The sequence below is a fragment of the Monodon monoceros genome, unplaced genomic scaffold (genome assembly GCF_005190385.1).
Source record: "Monodon monoceros isolate NGI ecotype Baffin Bay Population unplaced genomic scaffold, NGI_Narwhal_1 Super_Scaffold_1, whole genome shotgun sequence".
Lineage (NCBI taxonomy): Eukaryota > Metazoa > Chordata > Mammalia > Artiodactyla > Monodontidae > Monodon > Monodon monoceros.
Genome location: NW_021703765.1, coordinates 55,706,321 through 55,726,325, shown reverse-complemented (window position 1 = coordinate 55,726,325; position 20,005 = coordinate 55,706,321). Strand labels below are relative to the sequence as shown.

The 20,005-nt window shown below is 38.8% G+C and overlaps 1 protein-coding gene across 4 annotated transcripts in view; it reads right to left on the bottom strand.

Annotated features, from left to right (window-relative positions):
• Positions 1 to 20,005, bottom strand: part of ARHGAP28 (Rho GTPase activating protein 28) — a 147,893-nt gene that overhangs the window by 13,693 nt on the left and 114,195 nt on the right. For all 4 annotated transcript variants that reach the window (XR_003794926.1, XM_029232071.1, XM_029232085.1 and 1 more), the window contains 7 exons: positions 18,341 to 18,506; positions 18,122 to 18,213; positions 15,761 to 15,838; positions 10,782 to 10,944; positions 5,972 to 6,054; positions 3,017 to 3,214; positions 2,580 to 2,693 (listed from right to left, as the gene is read on the bottom strand). Coding sequence is in view for 3 of the 4 variants with exons in the window: in XM_029232071.1 (XP_029087904.1) it covers positions 2,580 to 2,693; positions 3,017 to 3,214; positions 5,972 to 6,054; positions 10,782 to 10,944; positions 15,761 to 15,838; positions 18,122 to 18,213; positions 18,341 to 18,506 (894 nt within the window). In the remaining variant the exon portion in view is untranslated. The remainder of the gene's footprint in view (positions 1 to 2,579; positions 2,694 to 3,016; positions 3,215 to 5,971; positions 6,055 to 10,781; positions 10,945 to 15,760; positions 15,839 to 18,121; positions 18,214 to 18,340; positions 18,507 to 20,005) is intronic.

Genomic DNA, 20,005 nt, shown 5'->3' with positions numbered 1-20,005 from the left:
CTCTACAATAGTTGGAGACTTCAATACTTCACTTTCAATAATGGATAGAAGAAGTAGGTAGAAGATCAGAAAGAAAACAGAAGACTTAGACAACACTATCAACCAACTAGATATAACAGACATATATAGGACAATGACAGCAGAATCCATTCTGAAGTACACATAAAACACTGTCCAGGATAGACAGTATGTTAGACCACAAAACAAGTCTCAGTGAAGTTTAAAATATCAAAATAATACAAAGTATGTTACATAACCACAATGGAATAAAATTAGAAATCAGTAACAAAAGGAAATTTAGAAAATTTACAAATATGGAAATCAAACAACACATACCTAAATAACCAATGGACCTCAGGGAAATTAGAAAAGACCTTGAAATGAACAAAAATGAAACACAACACACCAAAACTTACTGGATGGAGAAGTAGTGCTCAGAGGAAAATTTATAGATGTAAATGCCTACGTTAAAAAGAAAGATCTCAAATTAATAGCCTAACCTTCCGCCTTAAGAAACTAAAAAAGCCAGCTAAACTCAAAACAAGCATAAGGAAGGAAACAATACAGATCTGAGTTTTAATAAGGACTAGAGAATAACAAAAAACTAGAGAAAATAATGAAACAAAAGTTGGCTCTTCAAAAAGACCAATGAAATGGATAAACCCTTGGTTAGATTGACCAAGAAAAGAGAGAGGATTCAAATTATTCATCAAGAGTATAACTGGGGACATTACTACAAATCTTATACAAATAAAAAGGATTATAAGAGAATACTATGAACAATTTGTATTTCAACAAATTAGATAATCTAGCTAAAACAGATAAAATCCTAGAAACACACAAACTGTCAATACTAACTCAAGAAGAAATAGAAAATCTGAATAGAGCTATAACAAGTAAAGAACTTAAGTCAGTAACCCCCCCCAAAAAAAAATTCCTCCAGAGAAAAGTCCAGGACCAGATGGTTTCACTGGTGAATTTTACCACACATTTAAAGAAGAAGTAACACTAATCTTTCTTAAACTCTTCCCAAAAATTGAAGAGGAAGGAGCACTTCCCAACTCATTCTATAAGGCCAGTATTACCCTGAAACCAAAGCCAGACAAAGACATAGCAAGAAATGAAAAACTACAGACCAGTGTCCCTTATAAAAGTTGATGCAAAAATTCTCAACAAAATACTAGAAAGTCAACATAGAGTTGCCATATGACCCAACATATGCCCAAGAGAAATGCAACACAAATGAAAAATAAGAAGTGAAATACTGATACATGCTACAACATGGATGAACCTTGAAAACATTATGCTAAGTGAAAGATGTCAGACATAACAGGCCACATACTACATGCTTCCATTTATATGAAATGTCCAGATAGGTAAATTCATAGAGCTAGAAAGTAGATAAGAATGTGTCAGGGATTGTGGGGAGGGGGTAATGGGGAGTGAATGCTTAATTGGTATGGGGTTTCTTTTGGGGGGTGGTAAAGATAGTCTGGAATTAGATAGTGGTGATGGTTGCACAACTTTGTGAATATACTAAAAGTATATACTAAAATTTATACATTTTGAAATAGTTAAAATGGTAACTTTTATATTATGTGAATTTTTTCTCAAAACAAAATTTTTTTTCCCAAATTTAATGTGCTGGTTCTAGTTGATCTGAAGTCACTTTGCCTATAATCAATGAGGGAACACAGCCATTCAGCCTGTTTGTGATAAATCAATTAGCAATACTCCTACCTTACTGCCTTGGGATTTACTATTCCTTTCCCTGAATGAACTTTCCCCTCCTTTCTCCCTTCCAAATGCTACTACCCATCCTTGAAGATGCAGCTCAAATGCCACTTCCTCCGTGAAGTCTGCACACTTTCCACGTTGGAGCACATTTCTTTCTCCTCAGCATGATTCCCAGCACACTGTCTGTACGACACGTTTCACACTGAATGCATATTCATGGCTCTTGTGTACATTTCTCTACCAGATATTTCTCTACTAGATATACGTTCCTTTAAGGACAAAGTGAGTTTCCTGTATCTCTACATCCTCAAGGCCAAATGCTATGCCTCACGATCATCCTCAAATTAAAGCAATAAAGATAATTCTAAAGCCTGTTTCCATTATCCATCTCCACACAGACAACCGCGCTAAGGCAAACATTCTTTGAAATGTAATGAATTTACACAAAACAACTTGAGGATTACATATTCTTTTAGTATCCAATCACTACAGAAATCTCTATCTCTACTTATTAGATATATTGACTACTGGATTGCCCTTAAATCCAGTTCACGGGGACTGAAATGTTGACTTTCAGCATTTGTAAGAACCATTTTGCCCTTAAGTAATCTTCATGACAGAGATAACTCAAAAACTTCAACTGCAAATCACATAATTCAACAAAATGTAAAGATCACAGTACTCTGTCATGAACACAATTTCCACAATGTTTATAGTTACAAGACTGACACTTTATAAGAATATAACAATTTTGGTTCTAAATTACAAGCTACTTTGTGCATCACTGTGAGAAATAAGAGCCTTGGGTGGCCATGATATTTGTGCATTTATTTAGTTATTACCCCTCGTTCTATGGTCTTCCTCCTTAGCAGCTTTTTGACACTTGGAAGCTGTTTCTTTAACAACATGGTGGCTTCATTCATTCTTCTGACTTGAGCGATTAAGAAAGATGGAACCTGGAGAAGAAACAGAGCTTGACTAGAAGGAAAACACTTGAGTTAAACCTCCCTGGTAGAGTCTGTCTTCTGGCCACTCAGTATCCAGGAACCAGGAACTGTGGTTCTGTCCTCATAAAGATTAGGAAAATCTATGAGGATTCCTGTTGAAAGGAAAATGTGTTCGGGAGCAGCCTTAAGGAATGATAAAGATGCCACCAGCAACCTGGGATTACTGTCTCCCACCTCTCCCTGTGCCTGAGGGCAGTGCTTGCTCATGAGTCTTTACATCTCCTGGGCGCTAGCAGACATGAGAACATCCTAGTCGTCACACTGTCACTCACCTTCCACAACATCTCCTGGTACTTTAGCATCAAGCGGATGATGTGGGCAGCGGTGTTTGCTAAGAGTAATTCTTCACAGTCAGAATGTTTGCTTCTACTGAAGAAAAGATTTGGTGCCATTATGGTAGAAATGTTCCATATACTCATTCGGTTTTTTGATTCGTTGGCAATGACTTTATTGAAGAATGTCATGAGGGCCTGACAGGAAACAGCACAGTGTCACCCGAGTCATTGTAAATTAGGAAAAGGTATCACTGATTACTATCACTCATTTCCATACCCGTTCACTGGGCCTCTGGAAAATTGTCAGAGCTACAAAATGGCTGAATGTGTCATGTTTCCCCTCTAACTGCTTAAAAGTGCTAATGAGAAATGTGATGAGTTTTTTCATTTCTCTGCTTCATAAAAGTAGCTCCATTTTTATGGAATTTGTTATGTTGGGATCTCTATAAATAATAGTTTGCATTTTCTTATTTTCTTTTATCTTAAACAAGCTTGACAAATATTAAAATTAAACAGTAAACAAGGGAGAGAAAGCACTACAGCTCAAATAAACATGAAATGCAGTTTTGTCGTGAAGGTAGGAAAGTAATTCACTCTTAATTTAAGGCATTACTGTTAAAAATTATTTTCTGTTTCCTTGGGAATGGAAAGTCCATTGAAAAAAATGAGTTTTAAAATAAATAAGTTATGAAATAAATGTCATGGGGATATAACATACAGCATGGTGACTATAGTCAATAATACGGTATTGCATATTTGAAAGTTACAAAGAGTAAATCTTAAAAGTTCTCTCAAGAAAAAAATTTTTGTAATGGTGATGGAGGATAACAAGATTTCCTATGGTGATCATGTTGCAGTGTATACAAATATCAGAACATTATGTTGCTTACTTGAAATTAATATGTTATATGTCAATGATACCTCAATAAAAAAATTAAAAGTAAAGTAAAGAAAAAAAATTAAAGAATAAAAACAACAAAATGAGTATCTCATTCCTCACTTCAAAAATATCTCAGTCAAAAAGCTGAAAACTTTCACTTTTTGGGTGTCATTTTTGTACTGCTTTTCAATTTTGGAATCTTCAGCAGACCAAAGGGAAATGATTACTTGCACCTGTGCTCAGCATTAAAAAAAAATTGAGAAAGCTTAATAAAAGTTTGGCTGAGCCACCAAAGTATAAATACCTATCAGAACTTTCTAACATTCACCAAGAGGGCTGAAATCCTAAAAGGAGATGCTCTTTGGTTTTCCAAGTTTGAATTCTGCTATAGTATGTGTAATGAGAAAATGGACAGCACATACTAGTGATAACAGCTAACATTTATTTGAGGGTTTACTGTGAGCCAGGCATTATTCTTAGTACTTTATATACTTCTACTCATTTTATCATCATTCCAAACCCTGTGAGGTAGGTACTATTATTGTTTCACAGATGAGGAAACTAAGATGGGGAGGGATTAAGTAGCTTTGCCCAGCGTCACTTAATTAAGTGGCAGAGCCAGGATCTGATCCAAGGAAGCCTAATTCTTGAGCCAGACATCTTGATCTCTACAACACACTAGCTTCAATCTTCATTCCAGTAACAATTCAGAATGGAAGAGGGAGGGAGAGAGAGAGAGAGACAGAGAGGATTTTCTGTTAGGAATGTACTGAATTCTTTGATAATTGCTACATTCTTAGTTATATGAAAGGGGAAATGACACTTTGACTCAGATATCTGATACTAGATTCATTCCTTTGGATTAAAAAAAAAAGCATTGTTCAGACAAAGCCAAACAAAAAAAAAACAAAGCTAGTAAATTTCCAGCTTTTGAAAAATACCAAATTGTATTAAAACAGACATTCTTATGCCTTTGCCAGTCCCCATTCTTGGGTGGAGGATATAATATAATTGACATAGATGGTTTCACTTGGGAGGAGGAAAGGTCCTCACCAAACTGAAATGTCTGACAAGAGGTAGCACGAAGACTTATCTTTGTTTTCAGCATCATGTTTACTGGCCTCAAAATTATAACTCTTTCCAACTCATCCTCACCTCAATTTCATTTTAAAGATTCCAAGCACCTGGGGCTCCCCTGGTGGCGCGGTGGCTGAGAGTCCGCCTGCCGATGCAGGGGATGCGGGTTCGTGCCCCGGTCCGGGAAGATCCCACATGGCGTGGAGCGGCTGGGCCCGTGATCTGGGGCTGCTGAGCCTGCGCGTCCGGAGCCTGTGCTCCGCAACGGGAGAGGCCACAACAGTGAGAGGCCCGCGTACCGCAAAAAAAAAAAAAAAAAAAAAAAAAAAAGATTCCAAGCACTTGTTGTACTTTTAACAGATTTCCTATTGTATACAGAATCATTATCAAAACAGCAACAGAAACTTTGATTTTTACAAACATAAAGCAGAGAAATGAACTTGAAATAAAAGGAGGGATATTTGGGATGGAGAACTATGGAATACAATTCTATCAAATGTTCTATTTTATATTAATGGAGAAATCACTTTTCTGAGCTTAATTTTCTTAATCTGGAAAATGGCAAGGTCCTATCAGGTGATCTATAAACTTCTGGGATTCTATAATTCTTTAAACTGAATTATGGTAAGATATGAACATTCTAGAAATTTTATTTAAAGCAGGGGTTTCATTCACTTCTGACATTATTCCATTTAAGTCTTCCATCTTTGCTTCTTCTTCCTACTCCTAACCCTCGCCCAGTGCCTGGCACACTGTAGATGCTCAACATCTCTTAACAGGTTGAATGAACGAAACAAATGTTCAAAGAAGATTCCAGGATTCACATTCTTTCCTGGCTTCCTCAGGAGAACAGCGGTGGGAACAAGGAAAGGCAGAGGGTTTGCTGCAGGCTCAGCTGGTTGGTAGGTTGTCCTCTCAGTTTTCATTTTTCCACCTGAGCCATTTCCTCTGACCAGTAAGAGTCAATGACAGACCATGAGGTTGATGCAACATACCTGGGCTGTGTCCCTGTTGGCCTCAGGCAGTGCCATGATCATGAGGTGTAAGGCTTGAAACTGTACTTTGATGTGAGGCCCTCCTAACAAGAAAACAGAAATAACCACACATTTTGAACAACGCTCATGCATTCTGACAGCATTTCTTGCTAACATCTGGTGGCATAGGAGGGCCCTGACAGCTTTCAGTGGTAAAGACTCAGGTTTTGTGACTGACAATGTACGTCTGTTCACTTGGACAGGAGCCTCAGTCTATCAACTCCTTTTTAGCATCCTAGGATGCCACTGTAGGGGCAGGTGGCCAATGAGATCCTCAAAATTATTCTGGATCTGTATAACATTTCTCTTTTCAAAGTACTTTCATAGATCTTTCTTTACTTTTATGCTATAAACAGTTGGCTTGAAGCTCAATTCAAGAGAAAATAAATTTTATTTCCGTACGATGAGGCAGCCAAGCATAATAATTAGGAGCAGAGATTCTAGAACCAGATTCAAATTCTGCATGTACTATTTAGTCACTGAGTGACCTTGGGCAGGCTATTTAACCCCTGTTGCTTCTATTTTATCATCCATAAAATGGGAATCGTCATCATACCTACCTCACTGGGCCATTATGAAGGTTAAATGAGCTAATGTACAGAGTGTTTACCCCAGTACCTGTACATAGTTACCTCCATAGGTGTTTGCTCTTGTTATTATGATCAGTGACGTTTATTTTAGCTCTTAAATGGACATGAAGGGAAGGTAACCACAGTTGGATCTTTGGAGATCCAGAAGATGGCACCAGAGAGTTGGCATTCTACTACTGTGTGTTCTCAATATTGGCTCTTTTCCCATTTTAGGGAAAGGATTTTAGGAAATCTATTCACAACTGGATAATTCACAGCCAGCTGTGCTGAAAACATAGGGTATTCCAGAGCATCCAGGCTTTGCCTGTTCTTTCTGTATTCTCCCCAAAATGGTCTCTTGGTAGGGAGGTCCTGCAGGGAAGCATGACGTTCTGTAGCCCCCGGGGAGCTCTCAAGTTGAAGGAAGATCTATCCATTTACGACTCTGGATAAAGGCAGTCAGCTGCCTATAGAGTTACTTAGCTTTACAGTAGTGGAAACACTCTCGTGACAAACTACTAGGTCACAGGAGGTCGTGTGCATCCGAGTTAGGAGTACATGATTATTGTGTGTAACCACGTAATGAAGGAACAGTTGGGAGGAGTATTTATAGGCTCATATCATATTGTCTCAGCACAATCCCCATGTGGATTTTTAAAAATTTATGTCAAATTTGTAAACAAAAAATGACACAGGTCCAGGTTGTTTTTGAAAATGGCTAATGCACACTGATGTGAGTTTGCCTGAATAACAGGCACTAGCAGGAGTATATCTCAGTACAAAGCATTTGGGGACAGATAAGACATTATTTTAGTGCATAAATTGCAGGCTAAGGGCTGTCTATAATTTTCCAATGCAACCCAAAAAAACCTCTGGGGGGAAACAATAGATGCAGATGCAGGCTATTTCCATTAATTCCAGATAAATTACAAAGTTCCCTTTAAGATTAAAAATCTAAACTGGCAAATAATCCATTTTCATTTTGCTTAGAAAACCCGGCCCTACACTGTTTTGTGGTTAATAGTTTTGTAGTTAATTCATTTATTGCACCCTGATTAAGAGTCATTTTTTTCACTCCTGAGGTCATTATTTTTTTAGAAAGTTATTAAACTTTTCATGAAAGTATCTAAGGTTTGATTGATGAACTATTAGTCTTTTAATTTTATGGGCAATTTTTGGACCAAGTTTGAAAAGAGAAAAGAGAAAGTAATTACACTAGTGGAAAAGACTACATTCTCTGACCTCCGTTTTAGAGTAAATACAGGGGCAGCTTAAACACACAGATGTCCACAGTTCTTCCCTTCAGAAAATCTCATTACGAGAGCTTACTCCAGGTGGCAAAAAGGCCATTCTTCCCGATGGCAGCAGCCCAGAACGTTGGGCTTCCTGTGGGGTTGGCTAGTTATCAAATCAATCACGACAATATAGTATTTTTCACTTTCAAAGTCATACAAAGAAATGCGGATCGTCCTGTGAAACTTTTCAGGATATTTTCCAGATTCTCTCCCTTCATTGAAGTGTATTGGCTTCAACATCTGAATAATGATATTAAGAAAAACTAAATATGATTTCCTTCTTAAATATGATTCTCCAAACAGGTTTTACATGGTGATTGACTCCTCCTTGTATAATTCCATAAGACCAAAAAACGAAAAACTAAAACAAAAAAATCCTCTGTGGCACCATTTGTTTTGATGAATTGTTCAGTATATAAACTGCAGATCAAAGTGAAGTTAAGACTTCTGCAGCCTGTTTTCCAGGACAGCAAACTTTACAGAAGATCCTGTGTTTCTCTGACTTAGAAATAGAGGGAGGGAGTTCTGTTTCTGGTATGGCTGAGTAAGCTCCTACCTAATCAACCCTCCTTAAGACAACTGTACACTCTGGACAATGTACAAAAAACAACTACCTGAGGCAATGGAGAATGAACAAAAGCAGGCAGATTTAGGAGGGCATTGGACACTTGGCATTAGGGAATGGCACAGGGAGAGTGTCCAATTTCCTGGCTTTTAGTTTGAAGTCAGGCCATAGACAGCAATGGCATGAAGTGGCTGAAATTCCAAAAGAAAACCCCAATCTTTCTGGCCTGAACAAAGAGAGGGCAGGGTTCAGGAGGACCACAGCCACTGGGAAGTTATGGGGAATCCCAGAAAGGGAAGGTCAAGAGATAGAAGGCCCTAATTCTGGTGTAAAATCCACCCAGATGTTGGATCACCCCATAAACCATGCATATGTGGAGTAGCACAGGTAAGTATTAAATAGCAAACTGTCTGCTTAAATACAAACAAAAAACAAAACTAACCAAAAAACCCCACTCCTTGGAGAAATATTACAGAACACAGAGTTTCCAAAAAAATATTCACAAGGTTCTGGATACAGTTTAAACTTACTTGACATAAACAGTGACCCATTTTCAAGGGAAGAGACAGTCAACAGAGACCAACCCTCAGATGACCCAGATGTTGGAACTAGTTATGAAGCAGATATCATAACTATGCTCCATGATATGAAGGTAAATATGCTTACAATGAATGAAAAGATAGGGAATGTCAGCAGATAAATAGAAAATAGTTTTAAAGTAGCAACTGGAGATTCTAGAACTGAAAATATACAATATCTGAAATAAAAAAGAATGAAGATTCGAGTCCTGGTCTGGGAAGATCCCACATGCCACGGAGCAACTGGGCCCATGAGCCACAACTACTGAGCCTGCGCGTCTGGAGCTTGTGCTCCACAAGAGAGGCTGCGATAGTGAGAGGCCTGCGCACTGTGATGAAGAGTGGCCCCCGCTTGCCACAACTAGAGAAAGCCCTCACACAGAAACGAAGACCCAACACAGCAAAAATAAATAAATAAACTCCTACCCCCAACATCTTCTTTAAAAAAATAAATAAATAAATAAAATAAAATAAAGAATGAAGAGAACTAGTTCTCTCTTTCTTTCATAAAACAAAAATACTACATCATACAAAGAAAAGAGATACTGGTCACAGCATGTCAATTAAAGCTTAGAAAAGGACTGCCTTGTCTTATATTCTTTTCTCTGAAGACACAGTGGATTATTTTATGAATCTGGTTTAGTTAAAATTTTTAACTAAACTAATTTTTAGGACAAATTTTGTCATACAACTTAGGATGTGACTATTATTTTCTATGATTGTGATTTTAAGGATTTTATACTTCTGGTCAACCTGCAGAAGGTTGTAAACTGGCAGATACGGGTAATACTTGCTACGCTCATGTAGTGTTTTAAAATTTGAATTTGTGGCTGACATTTTCAAATGAAGAGTTTCGTCATTAAAGCCTGGATTTTGGCTTTCACTCCTGCATGGTAACCATCATCCAGAGCTGAGCAGTGGCCAACCTCTCTATATGGGATATGTCCTCCCCATCTGGCCACAGTCCCTTTCTGTCCATATAGAATCACCATTTACTTAGCATGCTTATACATATTTAGACTTGTGACTCCTGAATTCTTCAGGTTGGTCGTCAAAGCCCACACTATGTAGCCTCATCCTACTTTTCTAAATTTCTCTCATCACACCTTCTTCAATATTCAACCTTTAGGATGAAATTACTTTCTGACTGCCAAATACAACACACACTGTCCAGTTTCTATACTTTTTATCCAAGTACCTCAGTTAAGGCCTCATCTATGTGACTTTTTAAGTTTCAGAAACACTATGTGATACTGTAATTTTCAGAGACAAAACACCTTCTTACTGCATGCTACCTCATCAGACCCAGGACCTCGGATTTAAAGAAGGGAGAGATCTTATATTTTTTGAAGGACTATTATACACCAGACACTATCCTAGATGTCTTCATTCAATACCCACAACAACCCTGACAAGTAATTATTATCTGTAATTCACAGGTGCAGCAGTGAAGCTCAGAAAGGTTGACTGCATAGTTAACAGATGGTTGAGCAGGAATTCAAATCTCAAGAGCCAGGTCTTTCTGTAACCCTCTCTGCCTTCTAATGATTATAAAACCCTCTAAATCATATCAACCAGACTCAGAAATATAAACATGTGAAGAGATGACAGTTTACCATCAAACTCAATAGCTCATCAAGCAGTACCAGGAAATAGCAAATCTAGACATTTATGATCACATCTGATTATGCATATGTCTTCTGCTCTGTGCCACTTTATTGACCTTGTAACTTAGTCCATTCACACTTAACTTCTTCCACCTACTTTCCATTAGAGTGATGAAAGCAGGTATATATTCCACAGGGAAGAGAGAGGTGGGTAGTTCTCTGAAAAATGCTTTCAACATTACTGCAGCTTCTCTGTGGCACATTTTCTCCCATTTAAACTTATCGGCATTAAACTTGGCATCCAGTTCTTCACGGTATTGCTGAAAATCAAGGAAGATAGTGAGTTTTACCACCTGATCCTCCCCCTTTAAAAACTATCATTACATAAACTATTTTTGTAATTAGATTGAAAAGCCAATATCTACTAAGCTTATCTTTTTTCAACATGATTAAAGAACTGAAATGGCTATTTCTGAATATATCTTAATTTTAAGTTTTCTAAAATCCTTTTAGAATAATGTTAATCTTAAAATAATTTGCCATCTATACAAATACAGAAGTTCTTTACTCAGATCATAGTTTCATTTATATGGTTTTGGTAGAACACTGCCTATGCCCACATCATAAATGCACTGCTAGATTTTGACAAAGCCTCCACTTCCCCCTTTTCTTCAATGATGCCTTCCTTCTGCCACCCTGTCTTCTGTTTCTAAATTAGATCAAGAATGTATGCCTCTTGGCTAGTTCACATACAGAATGAGAAATATCCCAACAAAGGAACTCTGACCTCACTGCAACATGCACACCAATGATATCTTCCTGGAGCAGTTACAGCAAAGTTTTATGCCAAGACGTACACATGTCTTCCACATGTCTGCATGTTTGCCCAATCCTTCGTAAGGTCGGAAACACTGTGTAAATACTTTTTAAAACAATCACTAATCGTCCTTAAGTTTTACTTGGGTTATACATTTTACATTATTAATTCATTTGACGACCAGTGCCCCCCATTCTACTGCTCCCTTGAATTAGAGTTTACCAGTAATACCAGGCAGTTATAGTCAGTTTCCAAACTGACAATAACTGCTTCAAAAAGGATTCTTAAAAAAAAAAAAAAGGGAAAACTCTGAAAATCCTTAAGGCCTTTGCTTTATTCTCATGAGACGCCTAAGTCTTCCAGCCTTGAACATGTAAGAGAAGCCAGAGAACGACAAGGTGAGATTTATCTTTCCTGACAGGCAGGCGGAAAAGTGATTTGGGGGAGCTCGGAGCTCGGCACTGGCTGGGAAGCAGGCCAGAGATGCAGAAAGCAGTTATCGGGCTAGGGCACCATTTCTGGTGATGGATCATCGAGGACATAACCTGGATAAGCAGTTGTAGGATAGAAAGAAGAGGTGGCATTTAAGAAACGCCTAGGAGGGAAAATTCTCAAGAATCAGTAATGGATTGAACATGAGACTCAGAGGGAGAAATAACAGTCCAGGATGACTCTCAGATTGCTAGCTGGAGTAATGGGCAGATGGAGGTGTTGTTAACAGGAAATAGAGGGGGAGGAGTAAACGTTTTCCGTCCACTGCCTGGCACCACTGCCATAAGGCAAAGGGGAAACTGTTTTACAAGTGGGCAGGAAGTATTGGCAAGAGCAGAATAATTCAAATCCACTGCCCACAGACCTGTGCCACAGGAAGCTACCTGAAACCTAAGAGGCAACATGGCACCAGGGTCAAGGGCAGGCTCTATAACCACATTCTTTAGGTGTTTATCCTAATTCCACAACTGCCTAGTTGTAGGCCTGTGAGATTTCTCGCTCCATAAGACGGATATTAGGGATTTCCCCAGCGATCCAGTGGTTAAGACTCCAAGCTTCCAATGCAGGGGGCGTGGGTTTGATCCCTGGTCAGGGAACTAAGATCCCACATGTCGTGTGGTACAGCCAAAATTTTAAAAAATAAATAAATAAAATAAAGTCAAGAGCAATCATATTTTTTTTAAAAGATGGATATTAGAACAACCTCACAGAGATTAAATTGGATACTACAATGTAGAGCTCAGGGGGCAGGGCCTGCATACAGAGAGTGCTCAGGAAATGCTGACTGCACTTACCCTCCCCTCGTCTGGGTCTGCTACAACCTCTAGTGTTACTACTACAGGAAACCCATGTGTATGTGGTGTGGATATTCTGGTAATAACAGCACCTCGTCTTGTCTAGACGGCCAGCGTGAGACAAACGGAGAAGTTTGGACCAGAGCACAGTGGAAGTAGGAGCAGAGCTGACATGTCCACAGTGGTCCTAAACATGAAGCCCTATGAACCAGGGGCTGAGTCTTCCTTGCCAGAGATGTGTACATGTTAAAAAAAAGTCATGCTTTCTGTCCACTGTTAATGAGAACACCAGGCAAGGGTCAGGAGCCATGTCCTTCAATCTCCTCTGAGCAAATATATAACCTGCTTCCAATTTTGAGGTAATTTTATAAAAATGCAAATAACCTGCTTTCAGCTTCAAAAACCAGTTCAGGAAGGGAAACCAGCAGACCAGGTAACATCACTATAAACCACTTAGAGCAGCCTCCGAATAACTGACACGAGTCAAAAAAGAAAACCGTGCATGTCAAACCAGTCTGCCTTCTTCCATGAAATATATTCCCTGGTGTTTGGCTCAAATTTCTGTCATTTTTGGAAAAGAAAATCACTGGAAACACCAAAGCATTAAATTGGTTCCAAATGATCTGAGGCCTCACATCCAGGAATGGGCTGGGCAGTTATGTGCCCCGTGTGGCTAAAACCAGCAGCGTCCCCCGGGGCTACTCCCCTGTGAGTCTAACCAGGACTTGAAAGCACAACCCAGGCTGGCTTCTTCATAATGATACCTTAGTGTTAGCGTCATCCACTTGGCACAATTTGAGGATAATTACAATGGTTTTTTTTTTTTTTTACTTTCTTTCCCCAAGCACATTCGTAGATGAAAAATTTTTTTAAAGTTTAAAGTTTGAACAAAGAAGAGAAATAAAGGCCCCTTTACTATATCAAGTTACAATGCCTTTCTAACTGCAATACTCCCGTTTCTGTTCACTGGCCCGGAGTTCTTTCACATTGGCTTTCTTGGAGCTCAAACCACGAAAACATCTGGATTACATTTTTCGGACTAATAAGAGATGGAATAAATAGGCTAAAACTACATAAAACCTATTAAGGGCCAAAAGGGACTTTTACCTAAATGTGGTTCAGGAATGCATGTGCCTATTAGAACACGTTAAATGAATTATTGGCCTTTGATTAAGTATTTTTCAGTCAAAGATTAGCTAAAGAAAAGCAACTTGTGCTATGATGTTAAAGTTCATACACACAAGAAATGTTGTGTAATGTTGTCTCCTTTTGATTATTTTCAAAAATAGAATTTTAAGTCATATCCATTATGTTCCCCCTACACACACACAAACACACACACACACACACACACACACACACACACAGTAAGAGTCAGTAAGAATATGTGCGAATACAACTTCCCTATTATAGAGGGAGGTTTAGAGGGATGGAGTCTAATTCTGTTTAGGAAATTCATTTTCCTGACTTCATTTTGGTTCTCTGACTCTACAGATATAACCACAAAGACTTAACCAAAACTAGTAACAGCTTTTGTCCTCAGATTTAGGATACATTTATTTAGAAGTATATATAAAAAACATACCTGTGAGAACCTGAAACAAAAAGTAGATCCCATTCAGAGAGGACAAACCTTAAGGATCCACTAGGAATTTTCCTGCCTTCCAAACGAACTTGTGCCAGTATTTAGTAATTTCTACTCCCAGGGAAGTCACAGCCCCCCCAAATGCGCTGATCCCTCTGTCACTGGCAAAGTGCAGAGCACTGCTCAGGTCTCCCTTCAAAAAAGAACTGGCTGTTCATTGGCAAAAATGCAGGTAGCTGACTCCCCAGGTGCTGGCACCTTCTGACTGGCCTCAGGCCCTTCCCTGCAGGCAGCCCCAGCAGTGACAGTGCAGCGTGGGGCTGACAGGGCACAGGGAGAGAGTCCCACCTGCACCCGGTCTGAGGCTCAGCCCACCCAAGCCCACCTCCTCCCCCTTGATCCTTGAGAAGCACGGTCCCTCGATAACCGTCTTCTACTCCTAACTCTGTCCCAACACCTGCTTCCTGGAGCTTCCAATAGACACAGCCTATTTACCCTCAGTTTCCCCTTTGAAAAATATCTCGTCATACGTCTATATAAAAACTCTGAGACTTCTGATACAACTAGAACTTCCCAAAACATGTGCCCAGATGAATTAGTGAAGAGATGCTTTCCTGCTCCTACACAATTCCTTTTACTAGTTCAAACACAACCAAGTTCACTTTTCCCTCTCCCTGAGATTTTTTTTCTCAAGGATTCATTATTGAGAACTGCTCATGTTTCCATGCCCACCCACCAGGGGAATGTACAGGGCAGGGAGGGACGCTTCATCGTGGAGGCGCACCGGCACACAAAGTGGGATATCTTACTGGAAATTTATGAGAAAAGCTTTTCTTTCCTAACAATTCTTTTTTTTTGCTGTACTTGAAGAGTTTCCCACCATCCAGAGGTAGGAAAGTAAAGGAATTCACATTGCATGGATGGTTTTATATGTAGAAACTAACATTACCTTAAATGGAATTGGGTTTTAGAACTGCTGAGTGGTGTTCTAGTGGTTACAGCCATTCCTACAAATTCTTATAAGGACTTCCATTAAAAGGAAAGCCAGAGAATGTTTCTAAGTTTGAAGCAATTGACAATGGAAATCAGGGATCATCTAATACTGGCTTAGTGAATTCCGTGACTGAGAGGAACACAAAAAAGCTAAACTGTTTAACACAAAAAACAATGATGGGACATTTCAACTTTACCAAATTAAAGACAAGCAGCAGTTTTTGATAGTGAATTGATGTGTTCTTTCATTGTTGTTGGCTTTTTATTGTTGTTGTTTTAGTTTAAAGGAATACACAACTCAGGATCATGGAACACAGGTACTGAGGAAAGCTCTATAGGGCCAAGTGGTAGTATCAAAAAAACAACAACAAACAACTGGACACACCTGATGCCTGTGTGAACTTGGGTCTAGCTAGCTGAGATCTCTAACGAGGAAGAGAGAAAATGTTTGGTACCTTGACTTTAGCAGTACATCCTGAAAGTCGAAAAATCCCTTCAGATTCCAGACCCGATTCTTCAACTTTCTGAAAGAACTGGAAAGCAATGATACATTACAAAAATAAATACCTCCATATGATTACAAACATCTGAAATAATAATGATGATGAAAACAATCGATACATTACCAAGCATGCCTAGTTAAATGTTCACACTCTCCCAGGAGGTCGACATTAGCCTCCAATTTGCAAATGAGGAAATGGAGACTTAGAGCTGTTTTCCACTTTCCCCAGGGTCAACCTCAAAAGTAATGGCACCAACTCTCTCAAGCTCGTGCTCTTAACCAAGAAACTACACTGCCACTTAACTATTTTAAGATCTGATTACTGTATCTCTTTCTGCAGATTGACCAATAAGAAAAGATCCTAAATTTACTATCATTAGTTGCACTATTCTGGCTAAGAAACTAGGGATTCTCGAAATCTGACCAAGGGATTACATACTGTAAAGGCTTATAGGTCTCATGAGCTCTCATGGTAATGATGATGGTTTATTATTAAATAATATAAACACTAACGCTGATTGTGCACTTACTGTGTGTCAGATAACATTCTCAGCACTTTACGTACATTAACTTACTTAACCCTCACAATAATCCTATGAGGCGGGTACTAGTGGAATCCCCATTCTACTGCTGAGGAGACTGAGGCACGGAAAGGAGAAAGGATCTGCCCACGTTCACACAGCAAGAGCAGGATCCAGAGTCTCTGCCATTTTCCCTTCATGAAATGATGGTGCCTGGAGCTAAGGTAGCTCCTGTAGGTATGAAGAGAAGTAGATATTTAGGAGGAAGAAACATGTTCATAAGAAAAGACTCTCCCACGGGAGTAGAAGAGCAATGCCTCAAGCTGTCTTAAATGAGGAGCAGTAACTAGAGCTAGCACCTACTGAGATGCTAATACGAGATAAACCCAGATTTAGTTTTAACTAGCATTTATTGTGCACCTTCCATGTGCTAGGATTTTGCACCTACTTAACAATATAAATTCTTGTGTTGAATCTTCTCAGTCTTAGATTTTTATGCATTTTCTTCAGACTCTGTCCTTTCACTGGAGGACAAAGGGCATTATTCTGGTTCTAATTCAAGGAACGAAAGGAAATCTTAGAGTCACCATGGATTTGGCCTTGGATATACATACTGTGTTCCTTTTTGCATCTACCTCTTGTGTGTTCTTGGGCAAGTTACCTCACCCTACGATGCCTCCGTTGCCTCACCAGTAGAAGGGAGATGATAACACCGACCTCTTGGGGCTGCTCGGTGCTGTCCAGACGTGACAAGGTACAGACGGCCAGGTGCAGGGGAGGTGCCCTACAGACGCGCACCCTGGGTGTCGCCCGCATCCTCTGGCCCCCTGGTCGCCATCTTCCCTGCTCCTATTGGCAGCCAATCAATCACCTGATTTGAGGAGCAGCTCAATTTGAGGTATTGGTAGCAAAATTAAGGAAGATAGTAAAGAGGCATAGAATTGTTATTGTGAATAAAGTAAGTATGTTTCCTCACTCAGTATTTTCACATATCATTTAAAAATTGAATTGAAAATTCAACAAGATTTGTGTTTAGGGCTTGGGATTTTACTTGTGCCACTGGATGTCACTGTTGAATAAATACATAATTAAACCAGTGTAAATTGTTGGCTATAAAAAAACGTGACACAAAAGCAAATGAGCCACTAACCAGTGATGGTCACAGAGAAACCACATACGATAGTTCAGGTAATATCAGTTTCAAAACCTCCCAAACCAAAATTCTTCTTTGTCTAAATGGATCGTACCTTCTCAGTCATACCTCAAACACCACCAGAATAAGCTGATTTTTAGACTTTATTTAGCTTTGTCTGGAAAATTCATTTAAACAATTATACATACACATTTAAAAACACCCAACCTGTGATATATCTCAGCAAATACTTGTATGATTAGTAAATGGACTGCTAATAATTAAGTCATCTCTTATACAGGACAGAATAATCAAATACACACACACACACAAACACATACATACACACAAATAACATTTTTTAAATATTCAAAGAAATATAAATGAAGGAAGCCATGTGACAGAGCATCTGCACTCATCACCTGATGCTTTATGATCAGACAATGAAACAGGCTCCAGAAGTTCTCAGCAAGGCAGGCATGCCCAAGTGTTTGTGGATGTCATGTGGATGTATGGAGGAAACCCGGAAATCACCAAGGCCCAAGTCCTAATAGGGCTTTAGTGTCTTTAAATCTAGAGGAAAATTCATTAGTGGGTTTACAAATAGCACATTGCAAGCACAGGGCTCTATTAACTCCCCCTTTATTTACATTGAACTCACTTTTTGTAACACAAGGGGAACTTTCACTCCGGCATCTTTCCTTCGGTCATTTTCCAGCAGGACTGTAAGAGGAACTCCAAAAATCCCACTGTCTTCATTGTAAAATAGGTGAGAAAGAAAAAAGAATCAGAAAAGCACCGTCTTATTCCCATGTATCAAAGTCTTAAAGCCAGAATAAGTCTTTCTGTTTTGTTTTGTTTTCAGAATAAGTCTTAATACCTCGTCCTTTTACTTTCTCCGTTTTGTTTCTTTTTAGTTGAATACGAAAGGCATCAAAAAAGGCCGTCAATTCAATCAGAGAGAGGTGGCGGATTTTCTTCATGTCTTCAGCAGACAGATCTCCTGCTTCAGTTAGGCCAAATCTGGTTTTCTGAACAATAAATTTCTAAAATACATATTGAGGATATTTATTTTTTATGGCAAAGGAAAATTATTATACCTTCATTCAAATGCCACCTGGACATTCTAAGTCTGTACAGCAAGACATGCTATTCATAAAAAAAATCTCTGAGGAGCATGCTGCATCACAGAAAGATTATGAATATGATTTTTAGAACATCTGCAGATCACTACTACACTAAATTGAAACAAAACAGTGATCTGAAGTATACCATAACGTCATCATCACAACTGTGATGTAAAGAATGTAGGTAATTTCTCAACTGAAACTGATTGCACCTGCTTGCTGAGACAATAGTTATTCTACCTTAAAAATCAAATGTAGGTAATTCAGAATATTCTTAAAAAAGAAAAATGCACAGAAAGTGCCAAATAATTCTACTATCATTTTGAAGCCAATTATATTGTTATATTCTCCATTTCCACACTAGGAAACAAAATACACTAAAAGAACAATAAAAAACCCTTCAACAGTCCAGAAATATTGTGAAGACTATAAGAAGTAAGACCTTTAAAAAACAAGAGATTGTTCTTGTAATAAATAACAGAAATATTACATATAAGTAATAATAATAAAATATAAGTATTATATAAGTTAATATATAATTACATAATAAGTAAAATATAAATTTTATATTTAAGTATATATATAAAATCCATAACAAATACCTTGCTCTCAGAAAACCTGGTATTGAAAGAAAATGGCTAAAGTAGAAATATACAATAGTTATTTAAATTACAAAGTTGTAAGTATACATTCTCCATAGGAGTTCCCTAAACTAGAGCTTCCTTGGGATTTTTAAAGCATCTTCCAATTCATTCATTCATTTATTCATTCATTCAACAACTGTTCTTTGAAATTCCAAGCATTTAAAAGCTAAACAACAAAACATAGGGTGTGGTCTGAGGTATACCTTGTGCTATTAAACACTTGGTTATTTTACCTTCTTTCTGAGACCAAGGCCCCACATGACAATAATACATAACAAGAACAGCAACACAACAAGAACTGCAATCATTACTGAGCAATTATTGACACTACGTGCTACACCCTATGCAGAGCTCTTCATGGGAGGCTGCCCTGCACCCCAGGTGAGCCCAAACTCAGGAGGAGACAGACATGATGAGGAGACTGGGGGTCAGCATCCTCTCTTGGACAATTCTCTCCAAAGGTTCAGAGGGACTCCCCCTGCAACCAGAGTCCCAGAGCTGGGTTCCCTCTTTTGTCCCAGAATGCCACTGTGCCCTCCGACATAGAGGCTGCATAGGGTCCAGGAGGGGTTCTGAAGATGGACACGTGTAGGTTTAAATTCTGTTTCTGCCTCCTATTAGCTGTGAAGATTTGGATATGTTACTTAGCTTGTTTGGGCCTCAGTTTCCTCAACTGTAAAATGGGAGCAATCACTAGGATGATGAGAACTAGAATACCTGCTGCAGTGTCTGGCCCATAGAAGGCTCCTGGTGGGTCTTACAGATCTTGCCCTG